Below are 14,627 nucleotides of genomic sequence, written 5' to 3'. Positions count from 1 at the left end.
CTTAACAGTCGAAATCTAACAACCAAGCGTGAGCTAACCTAGCAAGCATAACTGACCTAGCAAACTAGTTAATCTGTTTGCTTGTCATCTGTTCCTGTCTGTTCAGCTATAAGTTCTACCAGCCATGCTGCCATTCCCTTGATGTACATTTGGTGGTAAAGTGAATAAGAACCTCACTTTCTTAAACATGCTGCAATATAAAATGTGGATAATATTTTGAGTGACTGGACACAGTGGGGTCTGCAACACCCCCTATGTATTGTTGCTGTCCAAAAAAATGTATCTCATTTTTGTAGCAGGCCAGGAGTGCTGGACTGGTCATTCACAGGTGCTCATCAGAACATTAGGACTTTAAGCTGCGTTTTATTTTATTTCTATCTTGTTTTCTTGTTCAAATTTTGCTAGGTGTTTAATATGACACTCAATTTTAGCATCATGCAAACATTTTAATTTAATTTACACTGTGTTCCTTGAGACTTTAATTCACATACCTTTAGTATCATTGAGATGTTTCCTCTGATTGCAGTCGAGTTGACAGCCCCTTTAAGATTTTTACTTTTACTGTTTAGATTTGCAAATGAAGCACAGGCTCTCAGTGGAACCTCTGTGCTTTTGTAATGCAGTCTTTTTCTAGTCAAATGATGTATTTCTCCTGCTGAGCAGACTTTGTTGATTAGGTTGAAGTAGGCATCATCTGTTCATAAGCATCCCATGTAATGAGTCAAACCGTTGAGTCAGCAATGCCTCATTGGTCCCACAATACGACCAAGGTCTGTTTCTTCGGTATTAAATGTCTTATTTTTTGTCTTTTTTTTTCCAGACACGTGTTTAAAGCATGTCGAGTCTGCTCCTTCTGATAAAAGCCATTGCGCACGTTGTTGGCATTCATGTTTTGCTGAAGCACACAGGCTGTTTTTGACGTTGCTGGAAATTCCACAATGCAGCATTTCTATATGCATATTTCTGAGTATTTGATCTCTTTGATGACTGAAAACCTTGCATCCTTTTACTGTTTCGTAGCCACTCAAAAGGACTTTCTTTAAGCCTGACTTTGTTCATTTTAAAAGACTTGACTAAACATGCTAACATAGTTAAGCCTGAATGCAAGCTAGTAGCCCCCAGTTATCTTGACTTTCATTATGCTAAGTGGTGGCTATTCACTTCCATTCGCTGTTAGCAGCATTGACATATTTGACTGAACTACTAATTATTTCATTATTTTGATTTTGATATGCAGTTTATAGTTCCATTTATGCAGGGATGGTATGTTTTTGTAAACCTCTTGTAATTTTGTGACTGTTGGAATGTTTCTCGTTGTACTTTAATAATGATTATGCACTTGTATAAACATTTCTGAGAAGAGTTATTTTCTGCATTGATTAAATATTGCATCCCCCTCATTTCTCAGGTTGTTGTAATTCAACTTCTTACTTGTCAAATTGAAGTAGGTTTGTAATTGTAGACAAATTCAGTGTAAGTGAAACACTTAAGGACACTAAAACTGACTGATGTCTGTTTAAATAAACATGAACATTAGACAATCTGTATGAGTTGCTGTATCTCAGCTGTTGGTGAATGATCTGCAAATAGAGACTCACTGTTTTACAAATAAAAGAAACCGAGCTCAGTAGCATAAAGTGGCAACAGACTCCAGTTTGTTCATTGTGTGGGTGGTGAATTCAGTTACGTGTGCATGAAGCACATGAGACTCACTCTGACAGCCTGTTATGTCATAGTGCTGGAATGTATGGCGTTTACAGATGAACTGATTTTGTTCGTGTGCAAGTATAGGGCTGCAGTGGTTCTTGGTTTGGATGCAGTAGGAGTCGTTTTAGCCTATACATGTGTATTTGTGCTTTTGTACAGACATGGATGAATGTAGTACAAGCCTGGCTATATAATGTGTTAGAATGGTGCACAGACAGGCAGGGCCAGTGATGTAACTGGACAGTGTGATTGTTTATTGATTCATTAAAGGGTTCATTTCAGGGAATTCACAGGGCTGGTGTAGATGGGTATTTATCCATACTCTCAATTGATTTTGCTGGTTGATAGAACTTGTCTAAATATGTTCATTCACGAGGTGTAGAATTGTTTACAAAGAGTATGCAAAGTTTATTTCAGTGGATGGTTTACACATGAAATTCAAATACATTGTATTTAGTTCAATGATGTCCAGACTTTTCGAAATGAAAACAATAAAGGCCTTGTGAGTTATATCTTAAGAACATCACAATCAAAGCATTTCGCTGGGACATATGCACATTATTAAATGAACATTTGTTGCAAGAATTGAACTACAGTTGTAATAGTAGGACAGATGAGCCAGCAACCAGAAGGTTGGGTATTCCCTTCCCTTCCAAACTGGGCATAGTTATGCAACAAATTAACACATTTTCCCTGTAGCATCAATAAAGTATAACACAGTTCATTTTTAAAGATATACCAACATTTTTCAGGAAGTTGGTAAAGTTGTAGTCATGCGAATTAATCGTAAGAAGTGAATACTATCCTAAGTTAATACACATGTGGACCAGGAGTTGTGCTCAAAGAGCTTCATGCCCATGTCCATTTTATTACATAGGATTAATACAATGATAATGAGATAAAATGGATGTTTTTGTATCAAACCATGGCAGTCACATGACCACTACCTCACCACTGACCCCTTTTTTTGGCTGTCGAATGAACCGTCTTCATGATGAGGAATCAAAATTAGAAGTGCAATTATTAATCATTAGTACATTACAGCCTTGATTATTAATCATGGTTAACTGTGAATACAAGCTAAAAACCAGTTAGATCAAAAGAATCTCAAACACAACTACAGTTGATCAAGAAATAAAAAGGATCATACCTAAATAAATACATGATGTTGTTGAATTGCCCTGTCATCAGTAAGACTGATCACAATCAATGAATGAAGGCTATTAAACAACCTCTAAAAAAGAAAGAAAATGCATTAATCAAGACATGTAGAGAATTTTTGGAAAAAGTGAATAGCTTACCAAAGTTGAAGTCATTTTCTTCTTCATTTCCGTCATAGGTCTCTCTCTCTCTCTCTCTCTCTCTCTCTCTCTCTCTCTCTCTCTCTCTCCCTCTCTCTGAGTCTCACTGAGTCTGGTCTGGTCTGTCTTGCCTTCTCCTGTGAGGAAGCTTTATAAGCTTGTGGCTTCAGTAGGTGTTGAAGTGTGGGCCGAGGATCTGCTGTCAGTTGTAGTGGCAGGTGACAGAGAGAGGTGGCGCTGACGTCAGCAGAGAGGTGGCGATGTGGTGGGAGATGAAAAGGAATTAGCATGATTCCTTGTGGGCTGCAGCGTGGGCGTTCAGCGTGCTGGAGTCTTTAGAAGCCTGCGTTACGCTCTGGCTGGTGGGTGGCTGAGAGGAGAAGGGAAGAGGAGACAAGCTGGGGGAAAAACGCAACACAAGGAACCACTCACACTTGGTGGAGGATGAGGATGAGAGGGGGTTTCTGTGGGCTGTAATCTACTTCAGTGGCAGCATCTCAATACTTCTGCATATACATTAAAATCCATGGCCCACTCATCTTCTGTTTCATTGAATGGGAGTTTAAGGTTTCTTTAAAGGAATATTCTGGCATAATATCAAATGTATAATTGTACATTTGTATAAATGTACATTTCCCCCTCACCCTAAGTGTAGTCATTCCACCAAGACTTGTTTGTTGTTTAAAGGTTCCTTCTCTACTTTCTTTAGTTAACGTAATAGTTCAGTGAAAAATCTACCCAGTTTTCCACTCAACCCAGATATAAACATGTAAGTGTCTGGCATGTTTAGAGTCTGGGACCAGTTTTAAATCTGAAATATTAACACATATTAAGTTCAGTATAGCATGTATGCAGTCATTGCATCAGAATTTGTTGAATCTGTGGATTTCCAGTCAACAGGATTTGTTAGACAGCTCCTCTAATTGTGATGCTCTTGAAAGTGCTCTAGTGGCTGAAGCACACAGCATCTTTGACAGACAGCTGAAATTAAATGGCTCTCTCAGTCACCCAGAATGGCATTGTAATTACATGCGGCCTCAAGTAGCCTCTTTCTGGCCTCTTTGTGCTTCAGGGCTGGGAGAGTAACTATGACTCTCACTGCTGTTTTTCTCTTTTCAGATATATATGACCTCAAGTAGAAGGAAGTATCAGCTTGTAAGGGATAAATCCTTATCTGGCCTGAGGCGGTGTTAATGAGTGGTCTACATATTCTGCTGTGGTGTCCAAAACTGAGCTATGATTGCAAAAATTAACATACCATGTTTGAAGTTGCCTCAGGCGTGATTTCAATGTGTTTATGGCTAAATTGTTTATGGTGACTGTCCTATGAAAATTTCACAACTCCATGTCTTTGTTTTTATTTCCTTACACCATTTCACTGTAGATCTGTTTTGACACTATTAGAAAATAGATTAGAGAGACTTCAGTAGTGCTGTATAATACTGCTATGATTAGTAGTACAGGGCTGTGCGAAGGTTTTAGGCATCTAAGCAAATTTTTAAACAATTTACCTCAGCAGTGAGTTTATCACAATATACATTGGAATAAAGTCATAATCATAATTCAAATAAACATAAAAACAATAAAAAGTAACAAGAATTTCTTGGGTACATTTTACCTTGACACCTTCACAGCCAGCACAGAGACTTGTTAATATCATCAATTACATCATGAGCAGAATTTAATAAAGCACTGACTGGTCAAACCAGGAGTTGCTTTTTAACTGCATATAATACTGGACTTCCTCGAGGAGAGGTTTCAAAATGGTTAAACAAACACACTAACATCCACAAAATCACATATATATATATATAAATGTGTCTTGGGTGTCTAAGACTTTCGCACAGTACTGTACATTTCAGCCTCCTGTAGTGTTCCTGTTGTACTGTCTTACATTTTTTTTATAATACTTGTATAGTTTTCTGTAATAAACTATAGTAATTGTCTGAATTTATTAGTAGAATAGTGAAGAAATTCGTACAGTAACTCGTGTAGTATTACTGCTGACACTATTTTACTATTTGCTATTTTTATAATTACTATAAAAGAGTTTGCGTGTTCTCCCCGTGTCTGTGTAGGTTTCCTCCCACAGTTCAAAGACATGCAGTCAGGCCAATTGGACTTTTTAGCATCTTGCTAAAAAAATGGTCACTGAGAAAGAAAATCTGTTTTGGAAGACAAAAACTTAAAATTTCAAATGCATGATAATATTACATTAATCACATGGAGTGACATGGAGTGCACCGACTACGGGAGGGCAAAGGGTCATTTCACCCCAACCACCCCCAACCCCAAACTGTTCTCCCAAATGCCAGTGTTGATTATTCGAAGCAAATTTTAAGCAGCCTTAAATACTACTGTAATGGTATCTGACCAGTGGTTGTTATTACTATGTGCTAGCACTGATGTGCTGTGTCTTTATGTTGTTTGTTGTACAGTCCAACCACCAACAAGCACTGGGAAGCAGAGTTAGCAGCGCTGAAGAGCAACAATGCTAAGCTGACAGCAGCACTGCTGGAGTCCACAGCCAACGTCAAACAATGGAAACAGCAGCTGGCTGCTTATCAGGAGGAGGCTGAGAGGCTTCATAAAAGGGTGAGAAGAAGCAGAGTGATAAGATAAGATTTTACATATACACTGTAAGGTAAATTGAAAAGAGATCATTTTGTAATTCATTTGAACTCGCAGTTGTGGGATATGAATAAATCTGCTATTTTGACCAAATATTTGTAATTTATGTTTAACTATTACACTGAGAACAATATTGTTTTTGAAAATAGGCCCATATTACAATATTTATTGTGCTTCATTTTTAAAATATTAATGCACATGCTAAGATACAAAGTTTGGGCACCACTGGTCAAATTACTTATGAACACATCCTCTAAAGTGAAAAGAATAACTAAATATGACGTTTATCTGCTAATTGTATTGCATAGTTTAACTTTATTTGCTGTTCAAATAAAACATACAAGGTGCCATTACTTTTTGCACAGACCACATTTTATATATACATACATATTTTCCCCAAAATGTTAAATTCAGCCGATAAACAGTAATTGTGCAGTAAAACATGCAGAAATAAGTCTCTGTAGAGGAGGTTTTAACTTATTTTCACTAAGAAAGTCAAATAAACATGTAATCTGACCAGCAGTGTCCAAACTTTTGCATACCACTATAACTAAAAATCCACCTAAAAGTGCTTGTAGTTGCAGAAACACTCTAAAATTATTTCCACATCAATAAAACATATTACATCTACACAGTTATTAATGAATGTAAATAAATGGACAAACTGCCTTTCAGTGTCTTACAATAACTGCATTCAATTAGTCTCTTTTTTTCTGTGTTGTTTCTATTATAGTCGTATTTCTAAAGGCAAAAGCCCTGATAGTCTTCAGAAAGTAAAAGTAAATATTTGTAAATGTGGTTGCAGCTGTAACCTTATGTAACGTTGAGCGATGAGGAGGTGGATGCATATGTGGAGAAAAGCAAGATTTATTATGGACAAATCCAGATTCAGGGTCGAAACGGTCCAGGGTCAGAGAGCCAACATGGAGAGCAGGAGGGACAGTCATATTAAACAGAAACACAGAAATCCAAGCAATACATACACCTCAAACATCAAACAGCACAAACATATCAAACAATACAAAGAACAACCAACAACTAGGAAAAACACAGGGCTTAAATACAACCGGCATAACAGGACACAGGTGGAAAACACAGGTAATAACAATCAGGGGCGGAGTCTGAAAACAAGGGGGCCAGACTAAACAAAAGCACTTTGGCACGTAAACAAAAGCACATGTGAGACCAAAACACAAGTACTGGGAGGGACCAATCATGACACCTTACAAGTGCAGTAATAACCAAATATGATGTGGACAGAGTGCCCGGAGGGAGAGAAAGTTGGTATTATTTAAATTGTCAGTGATAATAGATCTGACACTAATCTGTAACACTGATTGTGATGTTTGAACCATCAGGTGTCAGAACTGGAGAGCCAAAGCAGTCAAGCTAACGTGATCAAGTCTCAGAAAACAGAGCTCAACCAAACTATCGAGCAGCTGGAGGCTACACTGAAGGCTAAAGAAGAGGTACAACCCTAAGTGCTACATTACGCCTTGATTTTTTACTACTTGTTTCATCCTCTCTAATGAACTATAATGGTCTTTCCTCCTCTTTACAGGAAATGGAGCGTCTGAGGGAGGAAGTGGAAAACGCTAAGCAGCTGCAGTCACAGAAAGAATTGCTGGAACAGAAACTGGAGGTAAGTGCTGCTGCACTGAGCCAAGTTAAGATAAAGGAAGATAAAGACTCAAATCTGAGTGAGTGAAATCAAGTGACTGGTACCAGCGTGAATCTCTCGGATTATTGATGATACAGTGGCAGATAATTTTTCTTCTCAGTCTGTTCAGTCTGTCACAGAGAGACCACATGCAGGGTACATGCTTAAAAAAGATGGTGCTTCAAGGTTCTTTAGTAAATAAAATTGTATAGAACCATGAACACCCTAAGAGCTATTATAGAACCATTTGCATGAACGAGTTCTTCAGATTGATGGAGATGGAGATATAGAACCTTTTTTAAAAGGGTTCTATATAGCACCAAAAAACAGTTCTTTTATTGTTATAGACTGGTCATCGTAACATTAGAAGAACACTTTTTGGTGCAACATAGAACCCTTTTTGAACCATTTTCTTTAATAAAGAACCCTTGAAGAACCATCTTTTCAACATTGTAGCGGGGATAGGGCTACGGTTTAAAAATGGGGCAGCATGAGGGCCTTATAATGTTTTGAAACATCATAATTTCACTGTTGTGTAAATTGTTCATCCAGTCACGCGTAAGTTTAGTGTATTTTTAAATGTAATACTGAATTGTATCATTAAATCAAACTGAATTTTAATATGAATCAAATTTGAGAGTTCTTGGTGCTTTCAATGCTAAATAAATCCTAAAGTTTCCTAAAGAATCATAATCGAGGTCAGAGATTTACACCGGTTCTACTGACTACTTCCAGGCTACAGACTCGCGGAACAAGGAGTTGGAGGAGCAATTAGCAGATGTGGAGCAGCGTCTGGAGGCCAGCCAGGTGGAGCAGGAGAACTTCCGTAAGAGTCTCAAAACACTGCTGGAGATTCTGGATGGCAAGATCTTTGAGCTGACGGAGCTGAGGGACAACCTGGCCAAACTCATAGAGGACAGCTAGAACACATCACTTTCACCTCTGCCTCAAAACACAGACTTCGAGGTACACAGTGACGAGAACGAAAAACATGCACAGCTTCTGAGCCCAGACCATTCCAGTCTGGCGTACATTCATTCAAAGCCTTCCTGACTGGAAGACTGGTTATTATATATTTACTTAAACGGTGTGATAAGCATTCGGTTGCACTTGAATTTGTACTTTTTAGGTGGGTAATATTTCTTCAGTGCCACTGCTACCTACTTAGGTGATATCGCCCATGTACTACTCTTATTCTTTTTTCTTACTGTTTGTTTTCCTTATTCGTAGACTTAAACACAGGTAATCCTAGTGAAAGTAGGCGGCCTACAAAGACGAACATGGCTGCATGTAGGCTCTTCCTTTCAAAGGTGCTGGTTACATGTGCCTGGTCAATTGGCATTAAAGGACATCTTCTATGCTGCTGAGGACACTCAAATCAATCACAATCACTGGATCGTCCGTCACGCATCGCGTCAGGATGTTCCGAGCCATATATTGTAGCCAGACCCTGTTGGCTTGCCTCGTCACCTTCAAGGAAACTGCCTCAACATTCAGTCAAAGCTTCAGGATATTCTACTACTGACTTCCTGATAACAACAAAAAACCAACAAAAAACACTTTAGGAGGTCACCAAACACATAGATGCAGGTGTGGCATTTTGGCCTGTAATGTACAATGAGCAATATTAGAACGAGTCTTTATGCCACCTCAGTGTATTTATCAGGTATTCCAACTCTGAACTGATCTATGGACTCATGTGGTTTAGTGGATGTACCCCTTCTAGTTCTCTTCAGACCAGTTCTAATGCTTTTGGACTGTATCAGCCTTAGTCATTTTTCAGCACCTAATATTTCATTCGATGAGGATTCTCTTGTCTTTTTTGTTGAATTACCAAATGCAGTGTGCTGAACTTAACAGTCTGATATTATATAATGTGTTGTTATGAGCTGTATATGCTGATGGATAAAGGTACATAGAGCACTGTCAATAGGATTGTATTTATAGAGAATTGGGAAAATTCAATTTTATTTCCCAACATTAATAAAAAATCTTTAAAAATATCAAGAAAAGGTGCTTATGAAAAGAAGCAGTACTTGTGTGGTTCACATAGGCTTTACAGAATGCACACTATATGGTCAAAAGTGTGTGGGCACACCTCAGTTTAAGTGATCTCCATAGACAGATGTTGTCAGTGAAATGAGTTGTACACAAGAGCTCAGAGACTTCGGTTTGGAATGGAATGTCCAACAAGCTTATGAAGGTGTGATGGTCAGGTGTCCACATACATCTGGCCATATAGTGCATCAGTATAATGTTTTTCTGCTTGGTAGTAATTTGGTCAATTAAACATAGTATTATTTTTTGTCTATATTAATGTCTAAGCCACAAAATCACAGACACAGATTAAGCTTAGCCAGTTGGGATTCACAGTTGAATCCCTTTTGTCTGGCACTAAGCTTTATCTGCATACAAAACAACCCTGTTGCCCCTTGAATATTTGAAATTTCTGGTCTTTGTTAAAGTGAACTCCAAAACTTTCTTGCTTTTTCAGTGACTTTATTTATGAATGACTTGCTTAAGCTGCTTACTCTCCCATCCCTAACGCTCTGACAAGACTGCTGTACGAATGCTTTTATCTACAAGCAGTGACAATGCAACACACACACACACGTTTATTGCTCTACAATTTGAGGACGTAGGGCCGTACATACACTTCATGTCCAAAGGTTTGAGACACTTGCTTATCCAACATTTCTTCTGAAATCAAGGGTATTAATGGGGAATTTGTCCGAAAATCAAGGACCATCCTTTCATTTATTTAATTTCCAGTCAAGAGCCAGTAATTACAAACGATTTCTCCCTGTCTTTGAAAGATGAAAGCTACTGTTTATCTGATGTTGACACATTTGGTGGTCTACCAGGTCATGCATAATTGTTATTCAAACCTGTTTTCAAAAAAGGTTGGGATGCTGAGCAAAATGTAAATAAAAACAGAATACAATGATGGAAATAGTACAAAGACAACACATCCAATGTTGAAACTGAGAAATTTTAGTGTTTTTTAAAAAATATATGCCCATTTTATATTTAATGCCAGCAATGTGTTTCACCGACTCTTACTATGGAGCCATGCTGCTGCAATACATACAGAATATGGTTTAGCATTGTCTTGCTGAAATAAGCAAGGCCATCCCTGAAAAAGATGTCATCTGGATGGTAGCATATGTTACCAAAACCTGTATATATCATTCAGCATTAATGTTGCCTATAGCCATTTTACATTTGCAAGGCAGATGTGGCATGTTTGGGTAGTTGATTGTGTGGATGTTAGTCTCTCTTTGAAGGGGAACATAATGTCGGTGACTTGGGAACTGATTTTGTTTGCGCGGACATAGCTGTAACTTGTTGATTTTAAAGGTGCCGTAGAACGCATTTATTCAGTATTTTAAATTGTTCTCTGAAGTCTACATAGAAGGTCTGTGATTTTGGTAGGTGTGAAAAATGCCCAGATGTGATTTTACACACCATTTCCAATCCAATGATTTGGCCCTAGAATGAAAAAAGCACTTTGGTGGGCTAATGAATAAATGATGAGCTCATCTCTGACTTGCTCGTTTACAGTGAGGCACTGCGATGGCTCACACAGAAGCAACATGTCGAAATAGACACAGGCAGGAAAACGAAATGAATGTACATAAAAATGAACTAGGTCTTCAAACTATTAAGTTTGCTATGGTAGATACTTGGAGCTTGCTAGTAGCTAATGCTACCTATACTAGCTAGTTACGTTCAGTCTTGATAACAACACATAAATTGAAGTTGTTTGCTCACTATGAAACCTTAAAGATAATAAGGTGGATAAAATCGCACAGCATGGCTGCTATTTACAGGTTGTTGTTGAGATTGTGATGCTAGTCAAGTTGGAACTGCCCCTCTTTTCAGTCTCTGCAGTGTTGAATGCTGTGCAGGGCTGCTTGATATTGTTCAAGGTTTGAGAAACTGTCCAGAGTGAAATGTGTGAAGAAAACTAACAACTTTGAATTAAAGTTGTCCAGGATCATTTTAAAGATGTGGGAGCTGAAGTTGGCTTTCTGTTTTCCAGCTAGTTTGGATAATTTTCACCATAAATGGTGATACATACTGGCATACTGGAATAGAACATTAGATTAAGAAGCTGGCGACTGGGAAGCCAACTTTAGCCTCATTTAAAGACAAATATCAGCCATGGCTGTTGACTGTTCTGTTCATTGGGAAAGGTATGAAATGTGCCAGCATTTCTGCACATAGTCTGCCATTTTTATTGCTGTTGCTCCGCTGTCCTTGTTTCATTCTTCACAATACCTGCGGGGCTAGGACATGGGATGGTGTTTGTAAATTTTGAGTGCGTAAATATGTAACATATGTAATTGTTATGTAACAATTTAGGATTTTGGAATTGGTCTGATTTACCACCCTTGTCTAAAGGGTTTGGGGGATTTGTATTTGAAGGAGACAACACTGTTCCTGTACAAAACTCAACTTATTCAACTATGCCAACGCAAATGCAGTTTTCCATTCTATGGCACCTTTAAGTTTAGAAGGATTAAAGAGTTGAAGTGGCAAGAGGTGCACAAACATAAAGAGTGGACAAATTAAATACTGATGGAACTGATATTATACTTTTGTTTATTTTTCTTTTAAATATATGATTTCTGCTTGTTTTCTGACACTGAAAATACTTAATGATCGTTTTGACTGGAAAGTAAATAAACAAAAAGGTGGTCACTTACTTTTGCACGGTGTTATTTATGTAATAAGAAGCTTAACATGCCTAACATAAAACATATCCCTAAGCTTAGCCTCAGTTACCAAAAATGTAAAATTTGTAAAAAATTATTTAATGTGATGAACATTCGTCCTGATATTGTAGTTTAGTTATATCTTTCTCTGATTTACTAATAAGTTCTTAAAATTTGTCCTAAAAATGTATACAAGCAAATGCATGCACAGACTCACACACTGATAAGGCTTATAGTTTAAAATGTTCTGTCTCACAGAGAAAATACCTGCTGTGTTTAAAAGACATGTCCATATTTCAGTGTAGGATGACTGTAAAACCTCTGTTGCTCTTTACATTCCAGCACAGCTAGAGCTGCTGCGCTAGTGCCACCCACACACTGCAAGTAACAGATATTCACCGTGTAGAGGGAGACATCTTGTGGTGCACAAGGAAGGAGCACTCCATGGTAAGGCCTGTGTATGATCACTGAGCTTCTTTCCCATATATAAATCCCCTTTGACTCACAACTGCTGCCATATTCAAGCAGCAAAAGGCTCATAATTGAGGACCGAGCACTAACCTCCTGAACTCTCAGTTTACTAACCAATGAATGACCTTAGAGGTCCCATGTCCAGAGTTTTTCTTGTGCTATTTTTTCCATTGAGGTCCATCTATAACATTTGTGTGGTTTCATGTACCACGTGATCATTTGCCAACCTCTCTTTATGCCATGTACTGTGTCTTATTCAGTAAGCAGCCAGGGCTCAAACACTCCTTACAACTTTACTATGAATTGGCAGAGGAGGCTATTGGTGCACAATAGGTGGATATATGTATTTTATTATTATACTGTATATATTTATATTACAAAACCAGTGAATTCCAAACAAGGTGGCTTTTTAGATGGGTTTCCATAAATTGCAAGTGAGTGGTATGTTAAACTTTAACAGTGTGTACATACTACTTCAAACTTTTGTTTAAAAAAGTAAAACAATATTTTCCATGATATGGGCCCCTTAGGTCTTACTATTCAGTGAGTGGTTTAAATGATCAGTAACAAGTATTATTTTTAGTGCTAATATAAGGTCATGTGCTTAAAGCATTGCCTTCATATGGACCCTTAGGGTTTAAAGGAGTATTTTTTAACTTAATCTCTCTGCTGCATTTGTAGTATACAATTAATTACAGTAAATTACACATATAATAAGTTCAATATTATTCCCTTTACTTCGGAAAGAACAGAAAATCTACTGACCTAAAACATACATACATTCACTGGGCAGTTGCCAATGACTTCTACTATAAGTGTTTTTCAACTCAATGTTTTTTCCTTTTCTACGTAAAGGGAAATGACTACCTGTGGTAATTAACCTTGTGCTATAGATGTTACAGATAGAATTTAGTCTGAAAAACACTGGAGTTTTCCTTTAAGGGGTAAATTTGAAGGTAAGTGAATGTCCATGTTATGCAAGTGTCCCAGCAGTTCAAGATGCTACACTTGGATCACTATCAACTTGCTCCAGGAGACAGAGGAGTGAATCCAGGTCAATCTATAATGTCATGCAACAAACAATGACAGAACACGTCAATGGTTAATTATTGAGATTATGCAATGTGTTACGTAATAAACAAAGAAACCACAGGGTTATTTGCAAAGCCTTTATTTTATGAGAAATTCTTTGTGTGTCTCTTGACTGCACAAAATGAAAAGTCTGATCAAATTTAAAATCATACTTTTAAAAAATGTTCTCAGATTAGTTTAGGCAAAAGCTCTTGTTGTGTAAAAACAATCACAATTTTTTGTCCTTTTTTCCAACTTAGTTTAGTGAAAAGCTCTTCTAATATATGTTTTAATGAGGCATCTTACACTCTTAAAAACAAGGTTCTTCAACATTTTTAGTAAAGGTAATAGTTCTATATGCAAACCTGAACACTTAGAGAGCATGTTGCATAACTTTGTATGGTCAAATGGTTCTTCTTAATGATGAAAAACTAGTGCATAGTTCTTTAGAGAACCCTTTTAAAACTGGTTCTATATAGCACTTACAGTCAAAGAACCCTTTTCAGCACTATATATAGAACAGAAGAGTTTAGTATGCAAAATACAACAGAAGTTGAACTTAAATAACAACCCAATTGCATCTGCTAAACATTTTTGGTGGACTTTTACTTAGTTTCCTCAATCCCACAAGCTAGAACCTATCCCCCGTCTCTCATGACTGGAAAATTACAGGCATTTAATTTCTTACAAATACGGTCTTTTACTGTAATTAAACACTTTCACTAGTTCGGCTAATTATTCTGACATACAGTGTTTTACCAGAATAATAACAGTAACAGACACAAATTAAATAGAGGCATCATTTGTTTATGCATTTTTCTATTTCTGTAAATTAACAACAGAAGTGTTAGGGTATTGTATGTTTGGTTATTTATACTCATGTTTAGTACGAAATGCAGTACTGAAAATGTAAGTGTAGAAAACTTTGACTTAATTAATTTGAGAAAGGTTGACTTTCAACTTCAAGTTGACCCATCTGTCATTTAATTTTACAGTGTTTATTTACAAAGCACAAAGCTATGTCTTGCACTTGGTATTGTGTTCACAAAGCCTAAGGAGGCCCAA

General features: G+C 37.4%; 1 protein-coding gene across 2 annotated transcripts in view; it reads left to right on the top strand.

The window, feature by feature from the left end:
* The window catches only part of homer1b (homer scaffold protein 1b), a 31,898-nt gene extending 22,119 nt beyond the window's left edge, over positions 1-9,779 (top strand). For both annotated transcript variants that reach the window (XM_017691092.2, XM_017691091.2), the window contains 4 exons: positions 5,447-5,603; positions 6,998-7,108; positions 7,201-7,281; positions 8,035-9,779. In XM_017691092.2, the coding sequence (XP_017546581.1) occupies positions 5,447-5,603; positions 6,998-7,108; positions 7,201-7,281; positions 8,035-8,223 (538 nt within the window). In that variant the 3' untranslated portion in view covers positions 8,224-9,779. The remainder of the gene's footprint in view (positions 1-5,446; positions 5,604-6,997; positions 7,109-7,200; positions 7,282-8,034) is intronic.
* The last annotated feature ends 4,848 nt before the right edge of the window (positions 9,780-14,627 follow it).

Source organism: Pygocentrus nattereri, chromosome 20 (assembly GCF_015220715.1).
Source record: "Pygocentrus nattereri isolate fPygNat1 chromosome 20, fPygNat1.pri, whole genome shotgun sequence".
In the NCBI taxonomy this organism is placed as follows: Eukaryota; Metazoa; Chordata; class Actinopteri; order Characiformes; family Serrasalmidae; genus Pygocentrus; species Pygocentrus nattereri.
The sequence above is the reverse complement of the archived record's forward strand: the minus strand, read 5'-3'. Positions and strand labels throughout refer to the sequence as shown.